Below are 21,507 nucleotides of genomic sequence, written 5' to 3'. Positions count from 1 at the left end.
TGATTGGCTATTAGCAATATTTGAGCATTTCTATTTACGATTTTTGTTGTTGTTCTGTTTTAACTTTTGGTGAATTAAAAGCTGAAACTATTTATTTTGATAATATTGCTGCAGATGATTTTACTTCCAGCTGCAGAGGTGCCGGATCCACATTAAAAGGTTCCGGAACGCAGGTGTGCTGTAGTTTAGAGGAACAGGATCCGGCTCAAATTAAGCTCTGCTTGTGACATTACATCACCAGCAGTGTTCTGATATGGACAAACTGTTGCCATGAATGCATGTAGTTTTAGATACATCACACTGTCCAGATGTTCTTCACCGAGTATCAGGGACCAGTAAAGTGTACTAGAAAAACATTCTACACAACATCACACTGCCTCCACCAGCTGTTCACACCAGTGGCATGAAGCTGCTTGGACCACATTCAGATCCTTCCAGAACAGATCTGATGCCTCAGTGCCCTCTGGAGACAATAAATCTCTTCTTGTATGCTGTCATTAGCACTTGATAGGACTTCTGCTCTTGTAATCTGCTGTGCTCTGAGATAACAATCTGCAGTTTGATACTAATCATTTTTAATAACCGTTTTATTGTGGCCAGGGCCGCAACGGAGCCAAAGTCTATCCCTGTAAAAAGCCCAGTAGTACTAGTAGATGCTAGTGCATGCATGAGTAACACCTTCAAGTCTCTAAGGTTAGGTGTTTGACCATTCAGTAGACCATCCATCCATCCTCTGTAACTGCGTTATCCTGGACAGGGAGGCAGAAGATCCAGAGCCTATCCCAGGAACACTGGGCAAGATGTGGAAAAACAGTCTGGCTGGGATGCTTGAGCACATATTCACACCTAGGGACCAGCTTGTTTTTGGGAGTTTGAAGGAAACTGGAGAACCTGGAGGAAACCCAGAATGTCAGGGAGAGAACAATAATATAAATAAATAAATAAATAAATAAATAAATAAATAAATAAATAAATAAATAAAACCTCTGCACATAGAGTAACCTGAGCTCTGGATTAACCCACAGACACTGGAGCTGTAACGACGCGATGCAACGCTACTCCTCGCACCATCCAGTTTTGACCGTCCCAGCACTTCATTTTAAAACTGACATGACGCTAGGAAATGGGGGACTGCCTGACTTATAACGCACTCTGCAGTCAGGTGATGCATGATTTCTGGAATGAGTTTGTAACATGATTATAGTGTACATAAAACCGGCATGCAGGTGTACAGTATAACACGACTAAGGGGTTATGAAGATATTCCCTGGTCATCTGCATTGCTACTTCTAGTAAGCCAGATGATTGCTTCCATGATTACTCCCATTATTTTTAAACCATCATGAAGCTGACACAATGACACTTTTTTCCCCCATCATGAACTCACTGAAGCGCTTTGACTAAATTGTATAAAACAATTTTAGAACCGTTTGTGTCTTGTGCTGAGTGACACAAGAGTCTTCCGGACTGTCACTTTAATGCTACAACACCTTGTACATTAAATTTAGACTGAAAAACATAAGACTCACACCCACTTTACATGCATTTCTCCTTAAATGGCAACATCTTAAGATTTTTTTTTTTTTGCGAATATGGCCCCATAGTGTCTTAAAGCGTTAATTTAGAACAGTGAGTGACTAGAAAGTCTTAATAAAAAGAATTGTGCAATTTTTAGTGTTTTTTTTTTTTTTACACTGCTGATCTACTGTATAGATATAAAACATACGCGCGTGATACTCTCTTTCAGATCCCCTAATAGACAGAAAATTTGTTGTGAAAATTTTTGTACCATCTCATCCATACTAGAGCGTGGCAGCTAAATAACACAGATAACCCACTGTTATACAATGTCTAACATACAAACCTAATAACTACAAACAGTCACCAAAATACAATACAAAAATACTTCACTATAGTGGCGGTTAAGGAGGTGGGGAGAAACAACATCACTATTTGACCATTGTGAGGTGCTCGAAGCTCACAGGGTACCCTGTATACACGTTTCCACACATTCAGGGAGATGACGTACACAGACATGTGCTACACATGATAATCATCCATCCACAGCAACGAATGGACTCCACAACATTGGCACATGAGTAGTTTCGTTAGTTTCATCAGACCAGCCGGTTCGCTAGTTTCCTTTGCAAACTGAAAACTACGTCCATCGAACGCTTCAATTCTCTCATGGCCTTCTCTCTCACACACACACACAGCCCCATGGTTGCTGGGTGTGGCAGGCACACAGAGTGTGAGGCTTAATGCACATCGTTATCCAGATGCCATCAGTCCACAGGAAACTCGGTCTCTGCAGCAGTGCCGGGGTGTCCAGCAGCGTGAGATTCTTTCCTCATCTGCAGAGAGACACAGCTTAACCAGCTACGACTTGTTGGCATCTCGCCAACAATTTCCCAGCTGTCAGTCTTGTCGCAGTACCGCTCAATTGTGTCATGGTACCTGAGGAATAAGGAGTATTCACGCAGTTTAGGATGGACATGTGACGAACAATATAAGAGACAATGAAAGAGACAAAGAACTGGCTACTTCAATTTAAAGGAGGTTTTTTTTTTTTGGAATAAGGTGAAAAATGGCAGCCTGGGAAAACCTTTCACATGGGCGAATATTGACACTTTCTACTATGTATAATTCTGAACGCCACTTTTCCTTTTTCATCTTTCTCAACCAGATGTAAGCAGGGTCCAAAAGTCTGAGACCACATATCATGGACCTTTTCTTTCTTCATTAAAATAGTAAATAAACAGAAGGTTTTAGAATTCTGAAAAATTTAAAACAAAGAAATAAAATGTTCAATATCTTGAATATTTAATATTTTTGCACCACACTGTATTTCTATAATTTTACTCTCAGTGAGTTCTTTTTAGTTTACGCATACATACTGATGAAAAATTACGGGGGAAAAAAAACACACACAAAGTGTCTCAGTAAGGTATCAGGGCTACCATGAACCACCAGAACAGCTTTGATGTGCTTTAAAATAGTGTCTCTGGAACAGTACTGGAAGGATGAACGCCATTCTTCTTAAAGGTACTCCCTCAGTTGGTGTTTTGATGATGGTGGTAGAGAATGCTGTGTAACATGTCTAAAATCTCCCAGAGGTGTTCAATAGGGTTGGGATCTGGTAAGTGTGAACGGCATAGCATATGTTTCACATCATTCTCCTATTCATCAAACCATTCAGTGAACCCTCGTGCCGTGTGGACGAGGGCAGAGTCATCCTGGAAGGTACCACTTTCACCAGGATAGAAATGTTTCATCATAGGATATAGGTGATCAGTCAGAAGAACTTTGTATTGTTTTACAGTGATACTTTCCTCAAAGGGGATGAACGGACCCAAAGCGTACAAGCACAATGCCTCCAGAGCCACGGACTTTCCTTTAAATTGTCATCCATCTGTATATACACTGATCAGCCAGAACATTAAAACCACTGACAGATGACGTGAATAACGTTGATTATTCATAAGTTAGGCAGCAAGTTACAGTCAATTCACAAAGTCGACGTTTTGGAAGCAGGAAAAATGGAAACGCTTTAGGATCTGAGCGCCTTTGACAAGGGCCAAGGTGTGATGGCTGGACGACTGGGTCAGAGCATCTCCAAAACAGCAGGTACTATGGGGTGTTCCCAATATGCAGTGGTTGGTACCTACCAAAAGTGGTCCAAGGAAGGACAACCGGTTGTCACCAGGTGACAGGGTCATGGGCACCCAAGGCTCATTCATGCACATGGGGAGTGGAGGCTAGCCCATCTGGTCTGATCAAATGGAAGCGCTATTGTAGCACAAATTGTTGAAAAAGTTCATGACAGAAAGATGTTAGAACACACAGTGCATCACGGCTTTCTCCGTATGGGGCTGCGTAGCCAAAGACCGGTCGGAGTACCCATACTGACCTCTGTCCACTGTGCATGTGAGTATCACAACTGGACCATTTTTTCTTTTACATTATGTGGACGGACGAGATGGCACCAGAATGCACTATGGGAAGAAGGCAAGCCAGCAGAGGCAGTGTGATGCTCTGGGCAAAGTTCTGCTAGGAAACCTTATGTTCTGGCATTCATGTGCATTTTACTTTGACACTTACCTAAACATTGTTCCAGACCAAGTACTTCATGGCAACGGTATTCCCTAATGTCAGCGGCCTCTTCCAGCAGGATAATGCGCCCTGCCATGCTGCAAAAATTGTACAGGAATGCTTTGAGGAACATGACAAAGAGTTCAAGCTGTTGACTTGGCCTCCAATTTCCAACAGATCTCAATCCCAATCAAGCATCTGTGGGATGTGCTGGACAAACAAGTCCGATCCATGTTGTCCCCACCTCGCAACTTACACGACTTAAAGGATCTGCTGCTAACGTCTTGGTGCCAGATACCACGACACAACGTCAGAGGTCTTGTGGAGTCCATGCCTCGACGGATCAGAGCTGTTTTGGAGGCACAAGGGAGACCTACAGAATATCAGGCAGCTGGTTTTAATGTTATGGCTTTAATGTTTAGATAATACTCCTCAGGGTTACCAGGTCTGACAATCTAATTACAACCTAACGCCGTATTTAGTTATTTATTAAATTGCAAAAATGCTTGCTAGGTACACCCAGGTATTTATAATCTAGAAATTGCTGTTTTAACTTTCTAGCGGTCTCTTGCATTGAGTGAATTTAGGGCTTTAGGCTACCTCTTCCATACGAGTGTCATTTTTTGCACAGACTTAACAAACACTCCCCACTTCCAGAATTTTTTACCTATCCTGGGCACTGTTCTGTATACGTCACTTAATAAATACAAAATGAGATGATGCATGCAAAATTTCTGAATCGAGATCTTTCCAAATGGGTTAAAGAGCTTTTTTTGATGGCATGTATGAACTTCATGAGGATGATGTCAAATCATCAACCAGAGTCCATGTCTCAACGGATCAGAGCAAGGGGGAACTACACAATATTAGGCAGGTGGTTTTAATGTTATGGCTGATCGGTGTGGATCACAGTACCAAGTGTCTCAGCGTGTGGTAAAACCTGCACTATATATTGACTCTATATAGTCAAATGACAGTGGCAAAGAGAACATAAATGACTACTGGACATTGATTTTGGTATGCTATCTGGAATCATGTCTGACCTGTCCCAGCCCTCCTCTCCTCCCAACACATAGATTTTCCCATCCACAACTGCCACTCCAGGCCGATAACGTCGCTCCTTCATTGGTGCACACATAGTCCACCTGTTACTCTTTGGGTCATAGCATTCTACTTTATCTGTGTTCTCTGTTGAGGCGTGCCATCCACCTTAGCAAAAGAAGAAACAAGTCCATGTAATGAGTAATATAATATAAAATCTTTGTCAAGCTCATGCTACACTACAGTATATGACTAAAGGTCTGTCGACACCTGACCATCACACCAAACTGTTCCTACAAAGTTAGAAGCACACAACTGTATAGAATGTCCCTGTGTGGTGTAGCATTACAACTTCCATTCACTGCAACTAAGAGGTCAAGCCCAAACATGAGGAGTGAAGCCCAGCAGGACAATGCCCCTGTGCACAAAATGAGGTCCATGAAGACCTGGTCACTAATGCTTTTGTGGCTGAATGAGCAAATCACCACAGCCACCTTCCAAAATCAAGTGGAAAGCCTTGCCAGAAATGTGGCGGTTATTATAACAATAAAGGGGGATTGAATCAGGAATGGGATGTTCAAAAAGCACATAAGGGTGTGCCGGTCAGGTGTCCACAAACTGTAGGCTATATAGCAAATACAGTCATGTGAAAAGATAAGGACACCCATAGAAATTGTTTTTTTTTTGTTTGTTTGTTTTGCTTTTTTACATATTTGGAAAAACCAACATTTGATCCTCCTTAAAATAGTGCCAATATTCAAGGTGATGCACTCTATCAACAGACACAGAAAATTGACATTTTATACTAATTTTCACAATTTAAATTAACAAAAAAATAAAAAACAGATCAGTCATATGGAAAAATAAGTACACCCCTATATTATCATATCTTTAAATCCATAAAATTAGAATCAGGTGTTTAAGATTGGGTACCAGTGATTAGAACCTGCTTAGGGAGTGCAGGTGGAACTGGTCTTATTTATACCCTTCTCATATCTAGTGTCTCGTGTTCCCTTTGATATTGAGGTGTGTGGTGTCATCATGCCAAGATTTAAAGAGTTCTATAAGACCTTCAGGAGTCTGGCAAGGGATTTAAAAGATCTTCAAATTATGTATACGTCATTCCACTATAAGGAAAATTATCTGCAAATGGCGCAGATTTCAAACGACTACCAATTAGTCCAGGACGGGCTGTCCCTGCAAATTCAGCCCAAGAGCAAACTGTCTGATGCAAAAAGAAGTCTCCAAGAACCCCAAAATTTCATCACAGGATCTGCTAGTAAGTCTTGTAACTATTGGTGCTAAAGTACATGCTTCTAGAATCAGAAAGAGACTGCACAAATTTGACTTCAATGGGAGGTGTGCCAGGAAAAAGCCTTTGCAAGATTATAGTTTGCCAATGAGCATATAGACAAAGAGCAAGCCTTTTGGAATAATGTGCTCTGGACAGATGAATCAAAGATAGAGTTGTTTGGCCACAGTAACAACAGACATGTTTGGTGCAGACCAAAGTCAGCTTTTCAGGAGAAGCACCTCATACCAACTGTGAAGCAAGGTGGTGGAAATGTTATGGTTTGGGGTTGCTTCACTGCCTTAGGGACTGGACAGATTGCATTCATTGACTCAACTATGAATTCTGCATCATATCAAAGAGTGCTTGAAGATAATGTGAGGCCATCTGTCTGAAAACTTAAGTTGAACCAAAAGTGGACCTTTCAACAGGATAATGATCCTAAGCACCCTAGCAAATCCACCAAGGAATGGCTAAAAAAGAAGAAATGTAGGGTTATGGAATGGCCTAGTCAAAGCCCTGGTTTGAACCCCATTGAAATGTTGTGGGGGGATTTGAAACAGGCAGTACATGCAAGAAAGCCCCCAAACATCTTACAACTGAAAGAACATTGCATGGAAGAGTGGTCAAAAATTCCAGCAAGCCCGGTGGACAATTATTCAAAATGCCTAAAAGAAGTTGTTTCTGCCAAAAGGAGCAATACTAGCTTCTGAGGCCAAGGGTGTACTTACTTTTTCCACAGATGAATATCACACCCATTGATATTTCTGTTGAATAAATGACTGAAAAAGTTATTTTTCCTTGGGGTTTTGTTCAAGTATATCATCTTCATTAATAGGCACTGTTTCAAAGATGATCAAATGTTTGCTTGTCCATGTCAAAAAATCCAAATATTTTTCACATGATTGTAAATCATTTTTACATTTCCATTTTACCTATAACATAGATTTTGCCCTTCAGAGTGCAGGCTGCAGACCCTGAGCGGGCGATCTGCATTGGAGCCACTTCTGTCCACACATGCGTTTTAGGGTTGAAGACCTGTGCAAGGTCGGTTCCATCTCCATCTTCAAGAACTGCACCACCTAAGGGTAGGATCAGAGCTCTGTATCTTAGCTTAAACATCTTTTTTATTCTCAATCACCAATCCACAGTCATGTGAACGCTACCTGTGACATAAAGCAGTCCATCCAGTGCAACCACAGCAGGACTGGTGACAGCCATTTTAACCGACTCCATGAACTGCCATGTATTAGTGTGCGGATTATAGCACTCAACCGAGTCGAGGCGAGAGCGGCCCTCCCAGCCTCCCACTGCAAACACGTATCCATCTAGCATCACTAGACCTGTGAGGAGCCAGAAAAGTTGAAGCACAGTCAAATAAGCCAATGGATTGACTGCTGCGTGACAAATAATATGCCTGTTTTTGCATGCCATGCTCACCTAGTTCTGATCTAGCTACATTCATTGGAGCCATCTCTAACCATGAATCAAAGCAGGGGTCGTAGCGCCACATCTCTCTGCTGGCCGAGCCATCTGGGAATTCACCACCAGCCAGATAAAGCATGGAACCTGCTCGACACACAGGACAGACTCAGGACAACTCACAGTACATTATAAATCAAAAGGAAAAACAGTTCAGAGTGAAATATAATCATAGACAATGGTATTATCTGTAGAATCTAACATTGAGATGTGATGGTAAAAATAAACCAATATAACATGCATTAGATTTGCTGCTAGAAAATTCTTGATGTAGATAATATTTGACCATTTACACTTATCGGACAATAATTCAGGCAATAATTCAGGTATTAATTCACACAATCATTCAATTAACCAACCACGTGTCAGCAGCGCAATGCACAAAATCATGCAGGTACAGGTCAAGAGATCAAACACCAGAATGGAGGAAAAACGTGATCTCAGCAGCATGGTCATTCCTGCTAGACGGACTGGTTGAAAGGAAGGAAAAGACTAAGACGCACAGAACTACGCACTCACCTGACACCACCAATCCGTGCTTACTCACAGCAAATGGAAGGCAAGCAAGGCTTTTCCACTGGCTGGTCATGGGGTCAAAGCTCTCCACGCTCCTGAGCACGACCTTATCATCCTCCCCTCCCACTGTCACTATAACCTCAGCTGTGCCTGTCACAGAGATAAAGGTGTTGATTAACCGCAAATCAATACTAAACTCAGCTCTGCAGATAAAGCAAGTATTCATGAGATACCCATGGCCCTGCGAGGTCGAGTTCTGGGGCTGTACAGTTCTCCTCTGCGGTCCTGAAGCAGCAGGAAGTCCTTGGCTTCAGAGATCAGTTCCTGGCACTTCCGGGACTCTTTCACTACATCCAAAGACTCGATCACGTCGTGGATGTAATAGGGACTGATCAGAGGCAGCCGGATGTGTTCGAGAACCTTTCAAACACAAACAGATGATCATTTTACATGCGCTATATCACCGAAACGCAATTCAATTAGGAAGAGATCATTAATATAAACCTCCGATTTACGTCATGACGGAGCTGCTGTTAAAACAATTTCTGACCAATTGGAAATGAGAATGCAACAGTGCTATGGTAACAATTGAGATTAATAAAATAAAAGACCCATGGAGACCTATTAGCTAAAATCTTGAGAAATATGCAGCCCTTTCATTTGTGTTTTCAAGAGGTGTGTTTTCAAAGTGAGATAATAATCAATGTTGTGTGGGCCAAAATGTCTTCAAAATGATGTGAGAGACTGATAAACTCTACAGAAAACATTGACTTCAGGTTATTTTTTGCTGAAGGTGTTTCTACGTGTTAATGAATGACAGGGTGTACTTATTTTTCCCCCACCTGGTTTCTGAATGTTGGTTTACTTTTTTTGGGGAAAATTACCTGAAGCTATTTGTTTGTTTATAGAAGTTGGTGAGGAGCACAAAATGATTATTTAGGCCCTGATCAATAAAAAGACAGAATTGACAAAGGGAGTATTTTTCCCATGCTTACAGCCAGCTTGGAGTAGATGACCTTGCATAGACTAACGTCAACAAGATGAGCAATGCTCAGGTAATCCGCCACATGTTCTCACTAAGCTGTCTGGTGAAATTGAGCTCTACGGGCTTAAGATAATATATTCCATATCCACTCAGGCAGCATGGTGAGACTACACTGTTCCCATCAACCTAGCAACAAATGAAGAGCAAAGTCACTAAGAGTGACTTGTGTTGCTTTCTAGCCCTTCTCCATTACTATACAGTACACAAGATCATCTTCTACAACTGTAACCATGAGACACACAAGCATAAATACGGCATATACAGTGGGGGAAATAAGTATTGATCGCGTCAGCATTTTTTTCAGTAAATATATTTCCAATGAGGATATTTACGTGAAATTTTCACCAGACATCAGTATTAACTCAAGAAATCCGGAAATATAAAGAAATCACAACGTTAAAGTCCATAAATAAAGTTATGTGTAATAGTGGAATGTACACACAGGAAAAAAGTATTTAACATGCTAAGAAAAAGCAGTTCTCCAAGGCAAGGAAAGGCAAGGAACCAGCTGAAATCCGTAAGTAGATAGAATGTAATTATACCTCCTATCTGTACAAATTAATATCAGCTGGATTAGTAAACGGATGGTCTATAAAAAGGCTTTTTGTTACCAAGGTGTCACACAAGAAAGATCTCATGATGGGTAAAAGCAAAAAGCTCTCCCTTCACCTTATTGTTGCAAAACATATTGATGGAATTGGATACAGACTTATTTAAAAACTTCTGAAAGCTCCAGTAAGCACCACTGGGGCCATTATCCGCAAGTGGAAGAAACATCACTCCATCATCAATCAGCCACACACAGGAGCGCCTCACAAGATTTCTGACCAGGGAGTCAGAAGAATAGTCAGAAGAGTAGCCCAAGGACCACTCGGAAAGAGCTCCAGAAACACTTGGGGGCAGCAGGTGCAATCGTCACAGAGAAAACAATAGGCACTCCACTGCTCACGCTCACCCTGCAAGACTCCATTATAAAAGAAAAGACATGTCGAAGCTCGTTTAAAGGTTGCCACAACTCCTTTGGACAAGCCTATGAAATACTGGGAGAGTGTATTCTGGTCAAACGAGAGCAAAATTTAACTTTTTGGCTGTCATACTACACATCATGTTCGAAGAAGAAATGGTACTGCACATCACTCTAAAAACACTATACCAACAGTGAAGTTTGGAGGTGGAAGCATCATGGTGTGCGGAGGTTTTTCACTGCATGGTACTAGCAGCCTTCAAATAATTGAAGGAACGATAAATGGAGCCCTTTACCAGCAGATTCTAGAGAGGAATCTGCTGCCATCCACTAGGATGATGATGAGACATGGATGGACTTCGAGCAGGACAACGATCCAAAGCATACAGCAAAGGAAACTCTCAATTGGTTTCAGAGGAAAAAAAAAATCAAGGTGTTAGAAAGGCCCAGTCAATCACCTGACTTGAATCCAATTGAACAAGATTTAAAGACAATATGTTTAGAAGAACCGGCCAAAATCACACCTGAATACTGCCGCCCATTAATTTCTTCATACAGGAAGCGTCTTGAAGCTGTCATTACAAACAAAGACTTCTCCACTAAGTATTAAATAAATTTCAGTTAGCTTGTTCAATACTTTTTTCCCGTGTCATTCCACTTTATTACACATAACTTCATTAATGGACTTTAATATTGTGAATTCTTTATATTTCCAGAGGTCTTGAGTTAAAACTGATGTCTGGTGAAAATTTCATGCGGATAGTTTCATTGTAAATATATTTACTGAAAAAAATGATGATGCATTCAATACTTATTTCCCCCACTGTATCAGTCCGTACAAGATTTTGATGGTTTGATTTTGATTGCTGCGGCCAAAAATGCTTGATTTTGCAGTGGCTTTCTTCAAAAATCGCGATGCTGGGTTTTTGTGCTTTTTTTTCTTGCAGAAAACTACTTGAACTGGCAAAATTGCAATTGCACTAAACTATCTTTCGCATTGAGGTTTTTTGGTAAATGAGACCTGTTAGCTGTACTCATGTTCAACACAAGTGAACCGACGGGGATGTTGGCTGAATGTGCGTTGAGACAACGTCACATGACACGTCTTGGCCCAAACCTGCATAAAATCTGAGGTCATTTTGAAAAAGTTTTGTCAGCTACTCCAAATACTGCAGAGTTCGCTTGATTTTGAGTCCATTTCTGCAATCGCAAAATAGCGAAATCCAAGAGGGACTGATCTATACGCTCTTAAAGAGCTCCTGATTCCAGCTTACCTTTTCAAAGCTCTGCCTGCGGGAAGCACACTTCTCCAACCAGAGCATGGCCGCCTCAAACACGGTCTCCTCCTGTGGCACATTGAGGTGATCGCTAGAAATGATCTCGGTCAGTTTATCAGCACACAGCGAGAGGAACTCCTCCTGCACCAAGCACAACAATTATCAAAATGAATGTTCACAGATTAACGTTCAAAGGGAAAATGAGTCTCCAGTGATGTACACTGTTTACTTATATACAATACTGTACACCCAACATGTTGCCTTTTTATATTTTCTAGCTTTTCTATTGGTGTTTGAGTTAAATGACAAAACATTCACTTTCCAAATGAATGTAATGTCACAGAAAAAGCTTGTACATCGTGAAAGAACTTAACACAAGTAATTAACAGAGCAATTCTGAGACAAAGACAGACGTGTAGTTGAGAAGAACTGCACATACTCCAAGATGCCTGGGATAACACACCATCCGGACTTCTTATGAAATGGTGGAAAGACTGATTATATTTAGTTTTAGTGGTTACAAGACTTAATGGTTATTTCTTTTTACTTTTCATTTCAATCATTTCATAGCATCTTCACCGTACAGAATTTCTTTACATGTGACAAAGACACTATTGTAATTAACCTCTCTTCCACCAACACATACCCTACTGGTACATACCCTACCTCATTTAAGCAAGCCCGGGTTACCCCCACCGCTTAAAAAAACCATCACTCAACCCTGCTATAGTTGACAACTACAGACCTGTTTCCCTACTCCCTTTTCTTTCGAAAACTCTTGAAAGAGCCGTTTTTAATCAACTCTCAAATTTTCTCACACAGAACAACCTCCGGGACACCAAGCAGTCTGGCTTCAAGAGCAACCACTCCACGGAGACTGCTCTGCTTTCTGTCACTGAAGCCTTACGACTAGCAAGAGCAACCTCTAGATCATCTGTCCTCATCCTACTTGACCTCTCTGCTGCTTTCGACACTGTGAACCATCAGATTCTCCTATCAACTCTCTCCAGCCTGGGCATCACTGGAACGGTTCTGCGCTGGGTGGAATCCTATCTCTCTGACAGATCCTTCAAGGTATCATGGAGAGGAGGTATTTCTGAAACTCAGCAACTCACAACTGGCGTTCCACAGGGGTCAGTTCTGGGTCCACTCCTCTTTTCTATCTACACCACATCTCTAAGGGAGGTGATTGAGTCTCATGGCTTCTCATATCATTGCTATGCTGATGACACCCAGCTCCATTTGTCCTTCCAGCCTGACGATCCATCCGTCTCTGCACGCATCTCTGCTTGCCTTTCGGACATCTCGGTCTGGATGAAGGAATACCATCTTAAACTTAACCTGGCAAAATCTGAGCTTCTCGTCATCCCAGCCTGTCCCTCAATCAACCACAACCTCACTGTACAGCTCGGCTCACTCACACTCATGCCAACCAGGACGGCCAGGAACCTTGGGGTGATTCTTGATAATGGCTTGACCTTTGCAGACCATATCTCAGCAACTGCACGGTCCTGTAGGTTCATCCTTTACAACATCAAGAAAATCCGACCCTACATCACCAAACAGGCTACACAGATTCTAGTCCAGGCTCTTGTTATCTCTAAACTGGACTACTGCAACTCACTGCTTTCAGGCCTCCCAGCCAGCTCCACCAATCCCCTTCAGATGATTCAGAATGCTGCAGCGCGCCTCGTCTTCAACCAGTCCAAGAGAACCCATGTCACACCCCTCTTCATCTCCCTCCACTGGCTTCCTGTAGCTGCTCGCATCAAGTTCAAGGCCTTGATGCTCACCTACAAGACCATGTCAGGAACAGCACCCTCCTACCTCAACTCTCTCCTGAAGGCTTACGTTCCCTCTCGCAATCTGCGATCGATTAGCGACCGACATTTAGCAGTTCCAGCTCAGCGTGGCGCTAGGTCCCTTTCCAAAACCTTCACACTTACTGTTCCTCAGTGGTGGAATGCACTTCCAATATCAATCCGGACCGCAGAATCTCTCACTATCTTCAAAAAACAACTAAAGACCCACCTCTTCAATGAACACCTAACAAACTCATCATTTATAAAAATAAAATTTTTTTTTTAAAAATAAAAAATATTTGCACTTACACCTCTACTCTGCACTTTGCTTCTTCTGGAATTCAATTAATGGATCTCATATGGTAGCACTTATTGTATTGTTCTCTGCTTGATATCGCTTTGCTTGTATCTTTCTCATTTGTAAGTCGCTTTGGATAAAAGTGTCTGCTGAGTGAATATATGTAAATGTAAATGTAACACGTGGAGATCTGGGAATTTCTAATAAGCAGCATAAAAATCACACCATGAAAGAATTACTTCTGTCTTTGGGAACATATTTTATCATACAAGATGAAATCCTTCAGCAATCAAGGATATCGACAATGCACAGACAGTCACAGACAACAGTCAAGCATTCTCTCCATGCCCCTGCCCCCAAACAATAATTTTCACGTTGCACTACTGACATCTATTTTAATGTGGTTTATAGCTTCATTTGCTTTAATTGTTGCCGTGGCGGTGAAATGACGACACCCACCCAGCCACCTGATTTTAGTCTCAGGAGTGAATCGATTGTGCCTGCTGACAACTAGCTCTTTTGCAATTGACACATTAAAGGAGCGGTCTGTCATTTTTCCAGCCCTCTGCGGCCTGAAGAATTAGCAGCAATTTCAAAACAAACAATAATGAGGCTTGTGTTTTCAAATCCACTTCCTTTGTTGAAACTATTTGCCGTTTAAAAGGAGTTGCATATTTGTTTTGGATGAGGGGGGTGGAGCTAATTTCAGGAGTAGAAAAAGTGTCAACAAAGAAGAAACTGGCCCCACCTGTTGGCATACAGTGCTAAAGTGCTGCTGGATGTACTCCATGCTGCAACGCTCCAGCTCTTTACACGAGTGAGCCTCAGCAAAGCAGTGGATGCCCACACAGTTGATCTCGTCCATCTGACGCTCCATGAACCTGCAGCAGGCCTCACGCACTGCCATGACGTCCAGCAGGTTGGCTGCAGCCAGGAGGGCCTGTACGTTGGCCTTGGAGATCACCACCTCGGCTGTGTAAGCGTAGCTGACAAGCTGGCCGATCATCTGGGGCTCCACGCCGTTGATGGCCACTCGTTCCTGCCGCGACTCCATCAGGTCAGTGGAAAACATAGCCTATGAAATCGGAATATATTATATATATATATATATATATATATATATATATATATATATATATATATATATATATATATATATAAATAATCACGTGGTGCATTTCTGTCAGAAATAAAAAGAGCAAAGAACCACACGAGGCTTACTCTGAAGTGCTCCATCAAACAGACACACTTCAGTAAACACGAACGGATATTTACCTGGAAGTAGGAGCTGAAGGAGGCAAGAACGATGCGATGACAGGGGAACTCCTGGCCTCCACAGCACAGCGTGACATCGCAGAAGGCATTGTTAAGCCTCAGGCTGTTCAAGCCTTCCAGGACCTTGTTGGGATGTCGAGGCTCGACGAACACATAGTCTTCGCTGTCCGACGTCCCGAGTGGGGGACTGGGGTCCTCCACACATGGTGATGGGGCCAGCATGGCCAGAGCAGGGGCGCTAGTTAGCATATTTGCAGCCATGATTTCCATTCTGTCACTATTTCAGTCTGCAACAGCAAGACAGAAACTCCTGAAGGCATGTGTAATCATAGTGTGTAGTGTAATATTAATTACGCACATACCTTTAGACATGTGACTATTAGTCATGTCTAAATAATGATCATGGATATTTTACTGCTCAAATAGTTTCCCAAAAAGGCTTTTAGTCTATATTACCTTTATAAAAATCAATAAAACCACCACCAACAACAACAACACCACCAACAACAACAAAGCCTGTGACTACAGCAAGCTTCCATGTATAATAGTACAAGCAAAACTGTTTAGTGTACATACTCTATATAACAGAGTGGTACATACTATCTAGTACGTTAGTATGCATTATCTACGCAGCTGAGCATGGGTGGACCCATAAACAAATCCTCCTGTATGAAATTATTTGCATTATAATTCCAACGGACAAATTCCTTGTCTGTCAACTGTTAATATACGTTCAAATACGAAGATTAGATTCAAAATTTATCCTATAAAAATGAACCCTAAACGGTCTGGTTTGGTTTGGTAGTGCAGTGTGGTGTGGTGTGGTGTGGTAATCTCCTGATCCATATAAGGGGGAGTTAACGTTAACTGGTTAACAGCTCTCCTGACAGCATAACACATTCGTTTTAATTCACTAGGTCTATACCGGAAATACACAAAACAGAGAACTCATTTCCTGTACATAACGATACAAAATCTTACCCGAAAAACATCGTTTAGTTAGCGAGACGGAATAAAATCTTCATTTGTCGACCTCGGACTGTTATGAGTCGTGACGCCATTTTCTTCTTCGTCGATAGCATAAAGAAGCTCGGTATAAACACACGCGACTCCACAGCGCCTCATTTGGCTCGGGAAATTCCCGTTTAAAAGGCAAATGATTCACACACGTTCCCAAACCTGGTCCTGAAGTACCCCCTGTCCTGTCCTGTCCTGTCCTTCTCTATCCTGTCCTGTCCTGTCCTTCTCTATCCTGTCCTGTCCTGTCCTCCCCTGTCCTGCCCTGACCTGTTCTGTCCTGTCCTGTCATGTCCTCCCCTCCCCTGTCCTGTCCTCTCCTGTCCTGTCCTCCCCTGTCCTGCCCTGACCTGTTCTGTCCTGTCCTCCCCTGCCCTCCACTGTCTTGTTCTGTCCTCCCCTGTCCTGTCCTCCCTTGTCGTGTCCTGCCCAGTCCTCCACTGTCCCATCCTGTGTCGAACTGCACCTCTGGCCCTACCTCAGTCAAATGTTTCAATATGCTTGAATAAAGTAGTAACATAAAGATTTGTATCAAATTAATTGTCTCCTTTGCCTCCCTAGAAGGCATGAACATGATCTAATTTGCTAATGTTAACTGGCTATATTTTAACGAAATTATAATTCGCTAATGTTAACTGGCTATATTACACGGCATTATTCATGCATATGACAGGCAGACTTGCGAGATGATTTAAAGTTAATGGTGTACATGCTTATAACAGTTGCTCATAATAAAAAAGTGACTTTTCACATGAAAACACAACATTATTAATTTAATCATTTTCTATGATTTCACTTAAATACATTTTAACAGTATTTTTGCACCCCTGTCTATGCTATAGTTGCCTATCTTGGACCTACACTCATTGGCCATTTTAACTCGTACACCTATTGCATAGATAGCAGTAGTGACTCAGTGCTTAAGGCATTGGACTGCTGATCAGAAGCATGTAAGTTCAAATTAACCAGCATTACCAGCTCAACAACCTTTGTTTAGCTTTGGAGCAAGGTTCTTAACTACTCAACTATTTCAATTGTTAATCTTTAGATGAACAAACTATGTCAACAAAATAAGTAAAATGTAAATATAGATTCAGTTTTTTTCTGACTCTAGCACTTCAACTGTCTTTACACACAATTTGTCAAACATACCTATGCCATCAATCTGTGGAAAGGGGCTATAAGACCCGCACATAGGCCAAACAGTACTGATGAGATTTTTATAGGCTATAGGACTGACAATATTCCATCAATCATAAGAGTTAACAGGTCATAAATATTAGAGGATAATTAGCACCAATTGTGCATGGAAAAGATGACCTATACACCTGTGACCTGTGTGTAACAAGGTCGGTGTGTCAAGTGCACTTGAGCAATGTATGCGAATATTTTATCATGTTGCTTTTTTGTAGGTATACAATTTTTTTAAAATCTGAAAACACAAAGGCTTCTTGCTGTGTAGTATTTTACTGTGCTGGTAATCACAAATTTGATATGAACCCCATATAACTCATACTCACATGCGAGCCTGTATATCTGGTGAATAATGTGCAATAGTTACTCAAAACAGGCCAAATTTCAGCTGTGAATGATCGTCTGAGATTTTACAAAATTGTACATGTTAATTCTGTGAAATTTTGTTAGGTGAATAACATAATATAACTAATAATGTATGTGATTCTATTACAGACAAAAACAGTCATAGCTTTTAAAATATTTTATAAAAGGTTGCTTTATTCGCAAGCAATTTATAATGATAAACTTTATTCACAATAATGTATCTGTTAAAGGCACTCAGGAAGAATTTTGGGTATACATTATAGATAATTATTTCAGAATTTTTAGTCTTATAAATTACTGAAGTGAAGACAGTGTTTAGGAAGAACATACATTCTTCACATTTCACTTGACAATATTGTACAGCTGAGCATGATATATAGCATATATATTGAATATATTTGGTGTTACAGGAAGGTGTCCTTCATTACACCAGGTTGGTCCAGAGCAGCCTTCCTTCTAGCTGTTGCTTCCAGAATCTTCTTGCGAGGCCCTAGCTGGATTCGGATGCTTTTTAGATCATCGTCTGAGCAAAGCATGAGGGCCTTCAGGTCTAACTTCTCACGGATAAACACAAGGGCAAAGTCTAGTAGGTTTACAGATGTCAGGAAGGAATGCAGGGGTGAAGTCTCCTCATCTTCATCCAATCCAATCTCCTCCTGGTTCCAAGGCAATTGTGAATCTTCTTCTAATTGGTCATCCAGTCCTGCCTCCTCTGCTTCAAACACCTCCTGGCGGACCAGGAAACCCAGGTCCTCTGTGTCACCAATGGGAATTTCTTCCGGTTCGACTCCCATTTCCATGGAGAAGTTCTTTCGGAAGACCATTTTTCCAAGGCCTGGCCTCTGAAACAGGGATTCTTTTGTTTGATCCACATCATCTTCTTCCTCATCTTGAAAGTTGTCAATTTCATCTTCATCCTCTTCTTTTTCATCCTGCTCATTGAAGACATCCAGTAATTCAGGCTTTTCTGCTGTTCCATTCTCTGTATTTTTCGACACGGTGTCCTTCTTTCCAAACTTGCGCTGGAGAGTTCCTGTAATGGACCCAAATTTGCTGGAGGCAGTGAGCTTGTTTAAGTTCTTCATGGATCCTGTGCTAGAGAAAGAACCTGCACTGGCTTCAGAGACAGAGCCTCCACTGCTACGGTACATCTTGTCCATCTTATTCTGGTGCCTCTTTTTGACCATCTCACATTTCTTCATCTTGCGTTCTGCATCTTTGACTGCTTGTTTCCTCAAGTTTGCCACAGTTTTAGGGTTCTGCATTGTCTTCTGGGAAGCAGTGTTGTCTAGGAAGTGGACGCAGCTCATCTGATCCCGAGATGCGGCAATGTCCATAGGACTGTGGAGATCATTATCCAAAGCGAAGACATTGGCGCCAAAGGTAACCAGGAAACTCAGTATGTGCATATGACCTTTGGAGGCTGCATGGTGCAAGGGTGTGTTCCCCCAGATGTCGCTTTTGTTGGGATCTCCACTGTAACAAAATCAGATCAGAAACAGAAAACAATTTATTCACCAAACTATTGGAAGATATACAAACATGGCATGAATTTTGTCTTGGTGCAGTTGTTGGTGTTTAAGTTGCACTTAAAATCTGTATCCTGTGTTTATATATTTCTGTAAGGCTGCTTTGAGACAATGTCCATTGTAAAAAGCGCTATACAAATAAAATTGAATTGAATTGAAATTGAAAGTTTCTATGAAGCATCTTACAGATTTAGTGATTTGGGAGCCCTATGTAAAATATTGGAATAGGGCCCATTATTGGTACTAATAATTAAAAATATATATAATTTGAATTTGGGGGCCCAAGGCGGTTGCTTACTTTTGCCTAGTGCTAAGTCCTGTACTAAGTGATGTAAAGTAGTCACATGTGGTCAATGTCTTTTCATTCATTTACATAAGACCCCCCCCCCCCCCCCGAAAAAACACACCTTGTTTGCTAGTCATAAAGGGTTTATTTATCTAGACAGACTTCTCTGTTTTTGACTTACCATTTTTATCACATAACTACTCGCTATACACATCCTATTTTTCCAGGAAGAGCTGTAGCTGTAAGTCCCTGCCACCTACTTTGTTACAGTCACTATAGTATGACTAAGGTGCAACGTCATAAGTTACTCTGTTATCCATTAAGAGTAAAAGTCCACATTCATGCTCCAACTATGCACATAAGCCTGATTATCAGATTACAGTCTATAAAGGCTTGTCTGGGTGTGTAACATCCTTCCATAGCATAGTTGCTAATGGTCCAAGTATTGCTACTTTCTAAGTGACTGGTACTACATCAAATTGTAGCTGTAATACATAGACAATAAACTATCTGGCTTGTTTTGTGGAAACATCCATAACGGACATGATCCACTTCTTCACTGGAAACATCCACTTTTACAGAATTTATTTGCCTTGATAAATGCTTGATACGTACCCCTCGTGGAAATTTCGTAAATAAAAAGAAAATGTCAAATGATAAAAGAATGGAAAACCATTTGGATTTGATAGTTTGATCCAGGGTGTAGCCATTATACTCAGGTTTGGTTGTAAAGTTTACAGCCTGCAAACAGTTGGGTTTTAGAAGGAGAAACCATAATCATGCCAACCTTTGCTCCAAAGTAATCAGATACATGAAACGCAAAAACAAGAACAGCAACACCATACGCATAGCAAAGACTCATTTATTTCATGGTGTCACAGGTAAATATAGTTTAAAGATGCTTTAAGCTAAAGATCTGAATGTAGTGACTCAAGCAGCGTCTCGTTATCAGACACGTATAAATAAAAAGTCATTATAACCAGTGGGTTCTATACACTTAATTGTTCTATTCAATAAAATATCAGTAGCCACATAAGACAACAGTTTTTTTTTTTTGAGTGAGTACCAAATCCTTTATTAGATTAGATTATTAGACTATCCATTTAATAGTGCGCTTGGATTGATTAGTCAAAAAAAACAAAAACAAAAACAAAAACATATACATACATATATATATATATATATATATACACACACACCTCTCTCTCTCTCTCTCTCTCTCTCTCTCTCTCTCTCTCTATATATATATATATATATATATATATATATATATATATATATATGGGTAAGTTTAAATTGCCAATCCCCAAATGGCCAATTGGAAACAGCAGTAAATAAAATCTCACCCTCTGCTGCAGATGAGTTGTAGAGCCTCCAGTTGGCCGTGATAAGCGGCCCAGAGAGTCGGTGTCATTCCATCCTCATCCTCAGTGTTTAGGTCTTTCCTAGTCGCCTCTTTCAACAGATGCAAATTACCATCAATGGCTGCCTTATGATATCTAGACATGGCTGTATTAAATATATTAGCTCTACATATAGTTATAAACCAGATTTAGCAGCTACAGTAGAGCATTTTCAGCCCTCTGTTAGTCTCTTTTTCTTTGTAGAGCAGAAAGGAGAAGTGAGTCTGGATGAAAAGACCATATGGAGCGTCATTAAAATTTAGTGGGGCAATAAAACCAAAGTCCATAGTGTTTGCTGTGTGAGCTCATGATGCTGGTTGGCTGAACAGGAGCAAGTGCCAAAATGAGCTTGTAAATTATGGAAAAATTAGCACTATTGCATTAATCTCACAGAGCACAACTTGAAAGAATGTTCACATTTTGAAGTGTTAATAGTTAACTGGCATCTGAAAAAAAGAGAAGATTTAAAAAAAAAAAAAAAATTTACTGATTAGACATTACAAAATCATAACATCAAGAACAGCTTCAGGAAAAAAATTGTCTAGGTAAAATAGAATTGTGAATAAGGAAGAGTCCTTTATTTTTGATGTTTGCATCAGGGTTTTCCGGTCTTCCGCTCAAAGACCAGT

General features: G+C 41.0%; 2 protein-coding genes across 5 annotated transcripts; both read right to left on the bottom strand.

Moving 5' to 3' along the window:
• Positions 1 to 1,124: 1,124 nt before the first annotated feature.
• Positions 1,125 to 16,213, bottom strand: si:ch211-256e16.3 (kelch-like protein 20). 3 transcript variants are annotated; one of them, XM_017461739.3, is made up of 11 exons: positions 16,065 to 16,208; positions 15,084 to 15,393; positions 14,557 to 14,883; positions 11,706 to 11,849; positions 8,656 to 8,842; positions 8,426 to 8,572; positions 7,865 to 7,993; positions 7,591 to 7,767; positions 7,360 to 7,506; positions 5,136 to 5,301; positions 1,125 to 2,457 (listed from the first exon to the last, which is right to left on the bottom strand). In XM_017461739.3, the coding sequence occupies exons 2-11, from the start codon at positions 15,351 to 15,353 to the stop codon at positions 2,286 to 2,288; spliced, it is 1,866 nt and encodes a 621-aa protein (XP_017317228.1). In that variant the 5' UTR covers positions 15,354 to 15,393; positions 16,065 to 16,208; the 3' UTR covers positions 1,125 to 2,285. The 3 variants fall into 3 exon arrangements, with proteins under 3 accessions (XP_017317228.1, XP_017317218.1, XP_017317239.1); XM_017461729.3 differs by having other exon boundaries at positions 15,084 to 15,370; positions 16,065 to 16,207; XM_017461750.3 differs by lacking the exon at positions 5,136 to 5,301 and having other exon boundaries at positions 2,220 to 2,457; positions 15,084 to 15,370; positions 16,065 to 16,213.
• A 1,601-nt stretch (positions 16,214 to 17,814) lies between these two features.
• Positions 17,815 to 21,133, bottom strand: anks4b (ankyrin repeat and sterile alpha motif domain containing 4B). Of its 2 annotated transcripts, none has more exons than XM_017484813.2 (2): positions 20,822 to 21,133; positions 17,815 to 19,136 (listed from the first exon to the last, which is right to left on the bottom strand). In XM_017484813.2, exons 1-2 carry the CDS (start codon positions 20,980 to 20,982, stop codon positions 18,065 to 18,067), a joined length of 1,233 nt encoding a protein of 410 aa, XP_017340302.1. In that variant the 5' UTR covers positions 20,983 to 21,133; the 3' UTR covers positions 17,815 to 18,064. The 2 variants fall into 2 exon arrangements, with proteins under 2 accessions (XP_017340302.1, XP_053531032.1); XM_053675057.1 differs by lacking the exon at positions 20,822 to 21,133 and adding an exon at positions 19,657 to 19,742.
• Between the last annotated feature and the right edge of the window lie 374 nt (positions 21,134 to 21,507).

Source organism: Ictalurus punctatus, chromosome 2 (genome assembly GCF_001660625.3).
Source record: "Ictalurus punctatus breed USDA103 chromosome 2, Coco_2.0, whole genome shotgun sequence".
NCBI classification, from domain to species: domain Eukaryota; kingdom Metazoa; phylum Chordata; class Actinopteri; order Siluriformes; family Ictaluridae; genus Ictalurus; species Ictalurus punctatus.
The sequence above is the reverse complement of the archived record's forward strand: the minus strand, read 5'-3'. Positions and strand labels throughout refer to the sequence as shown.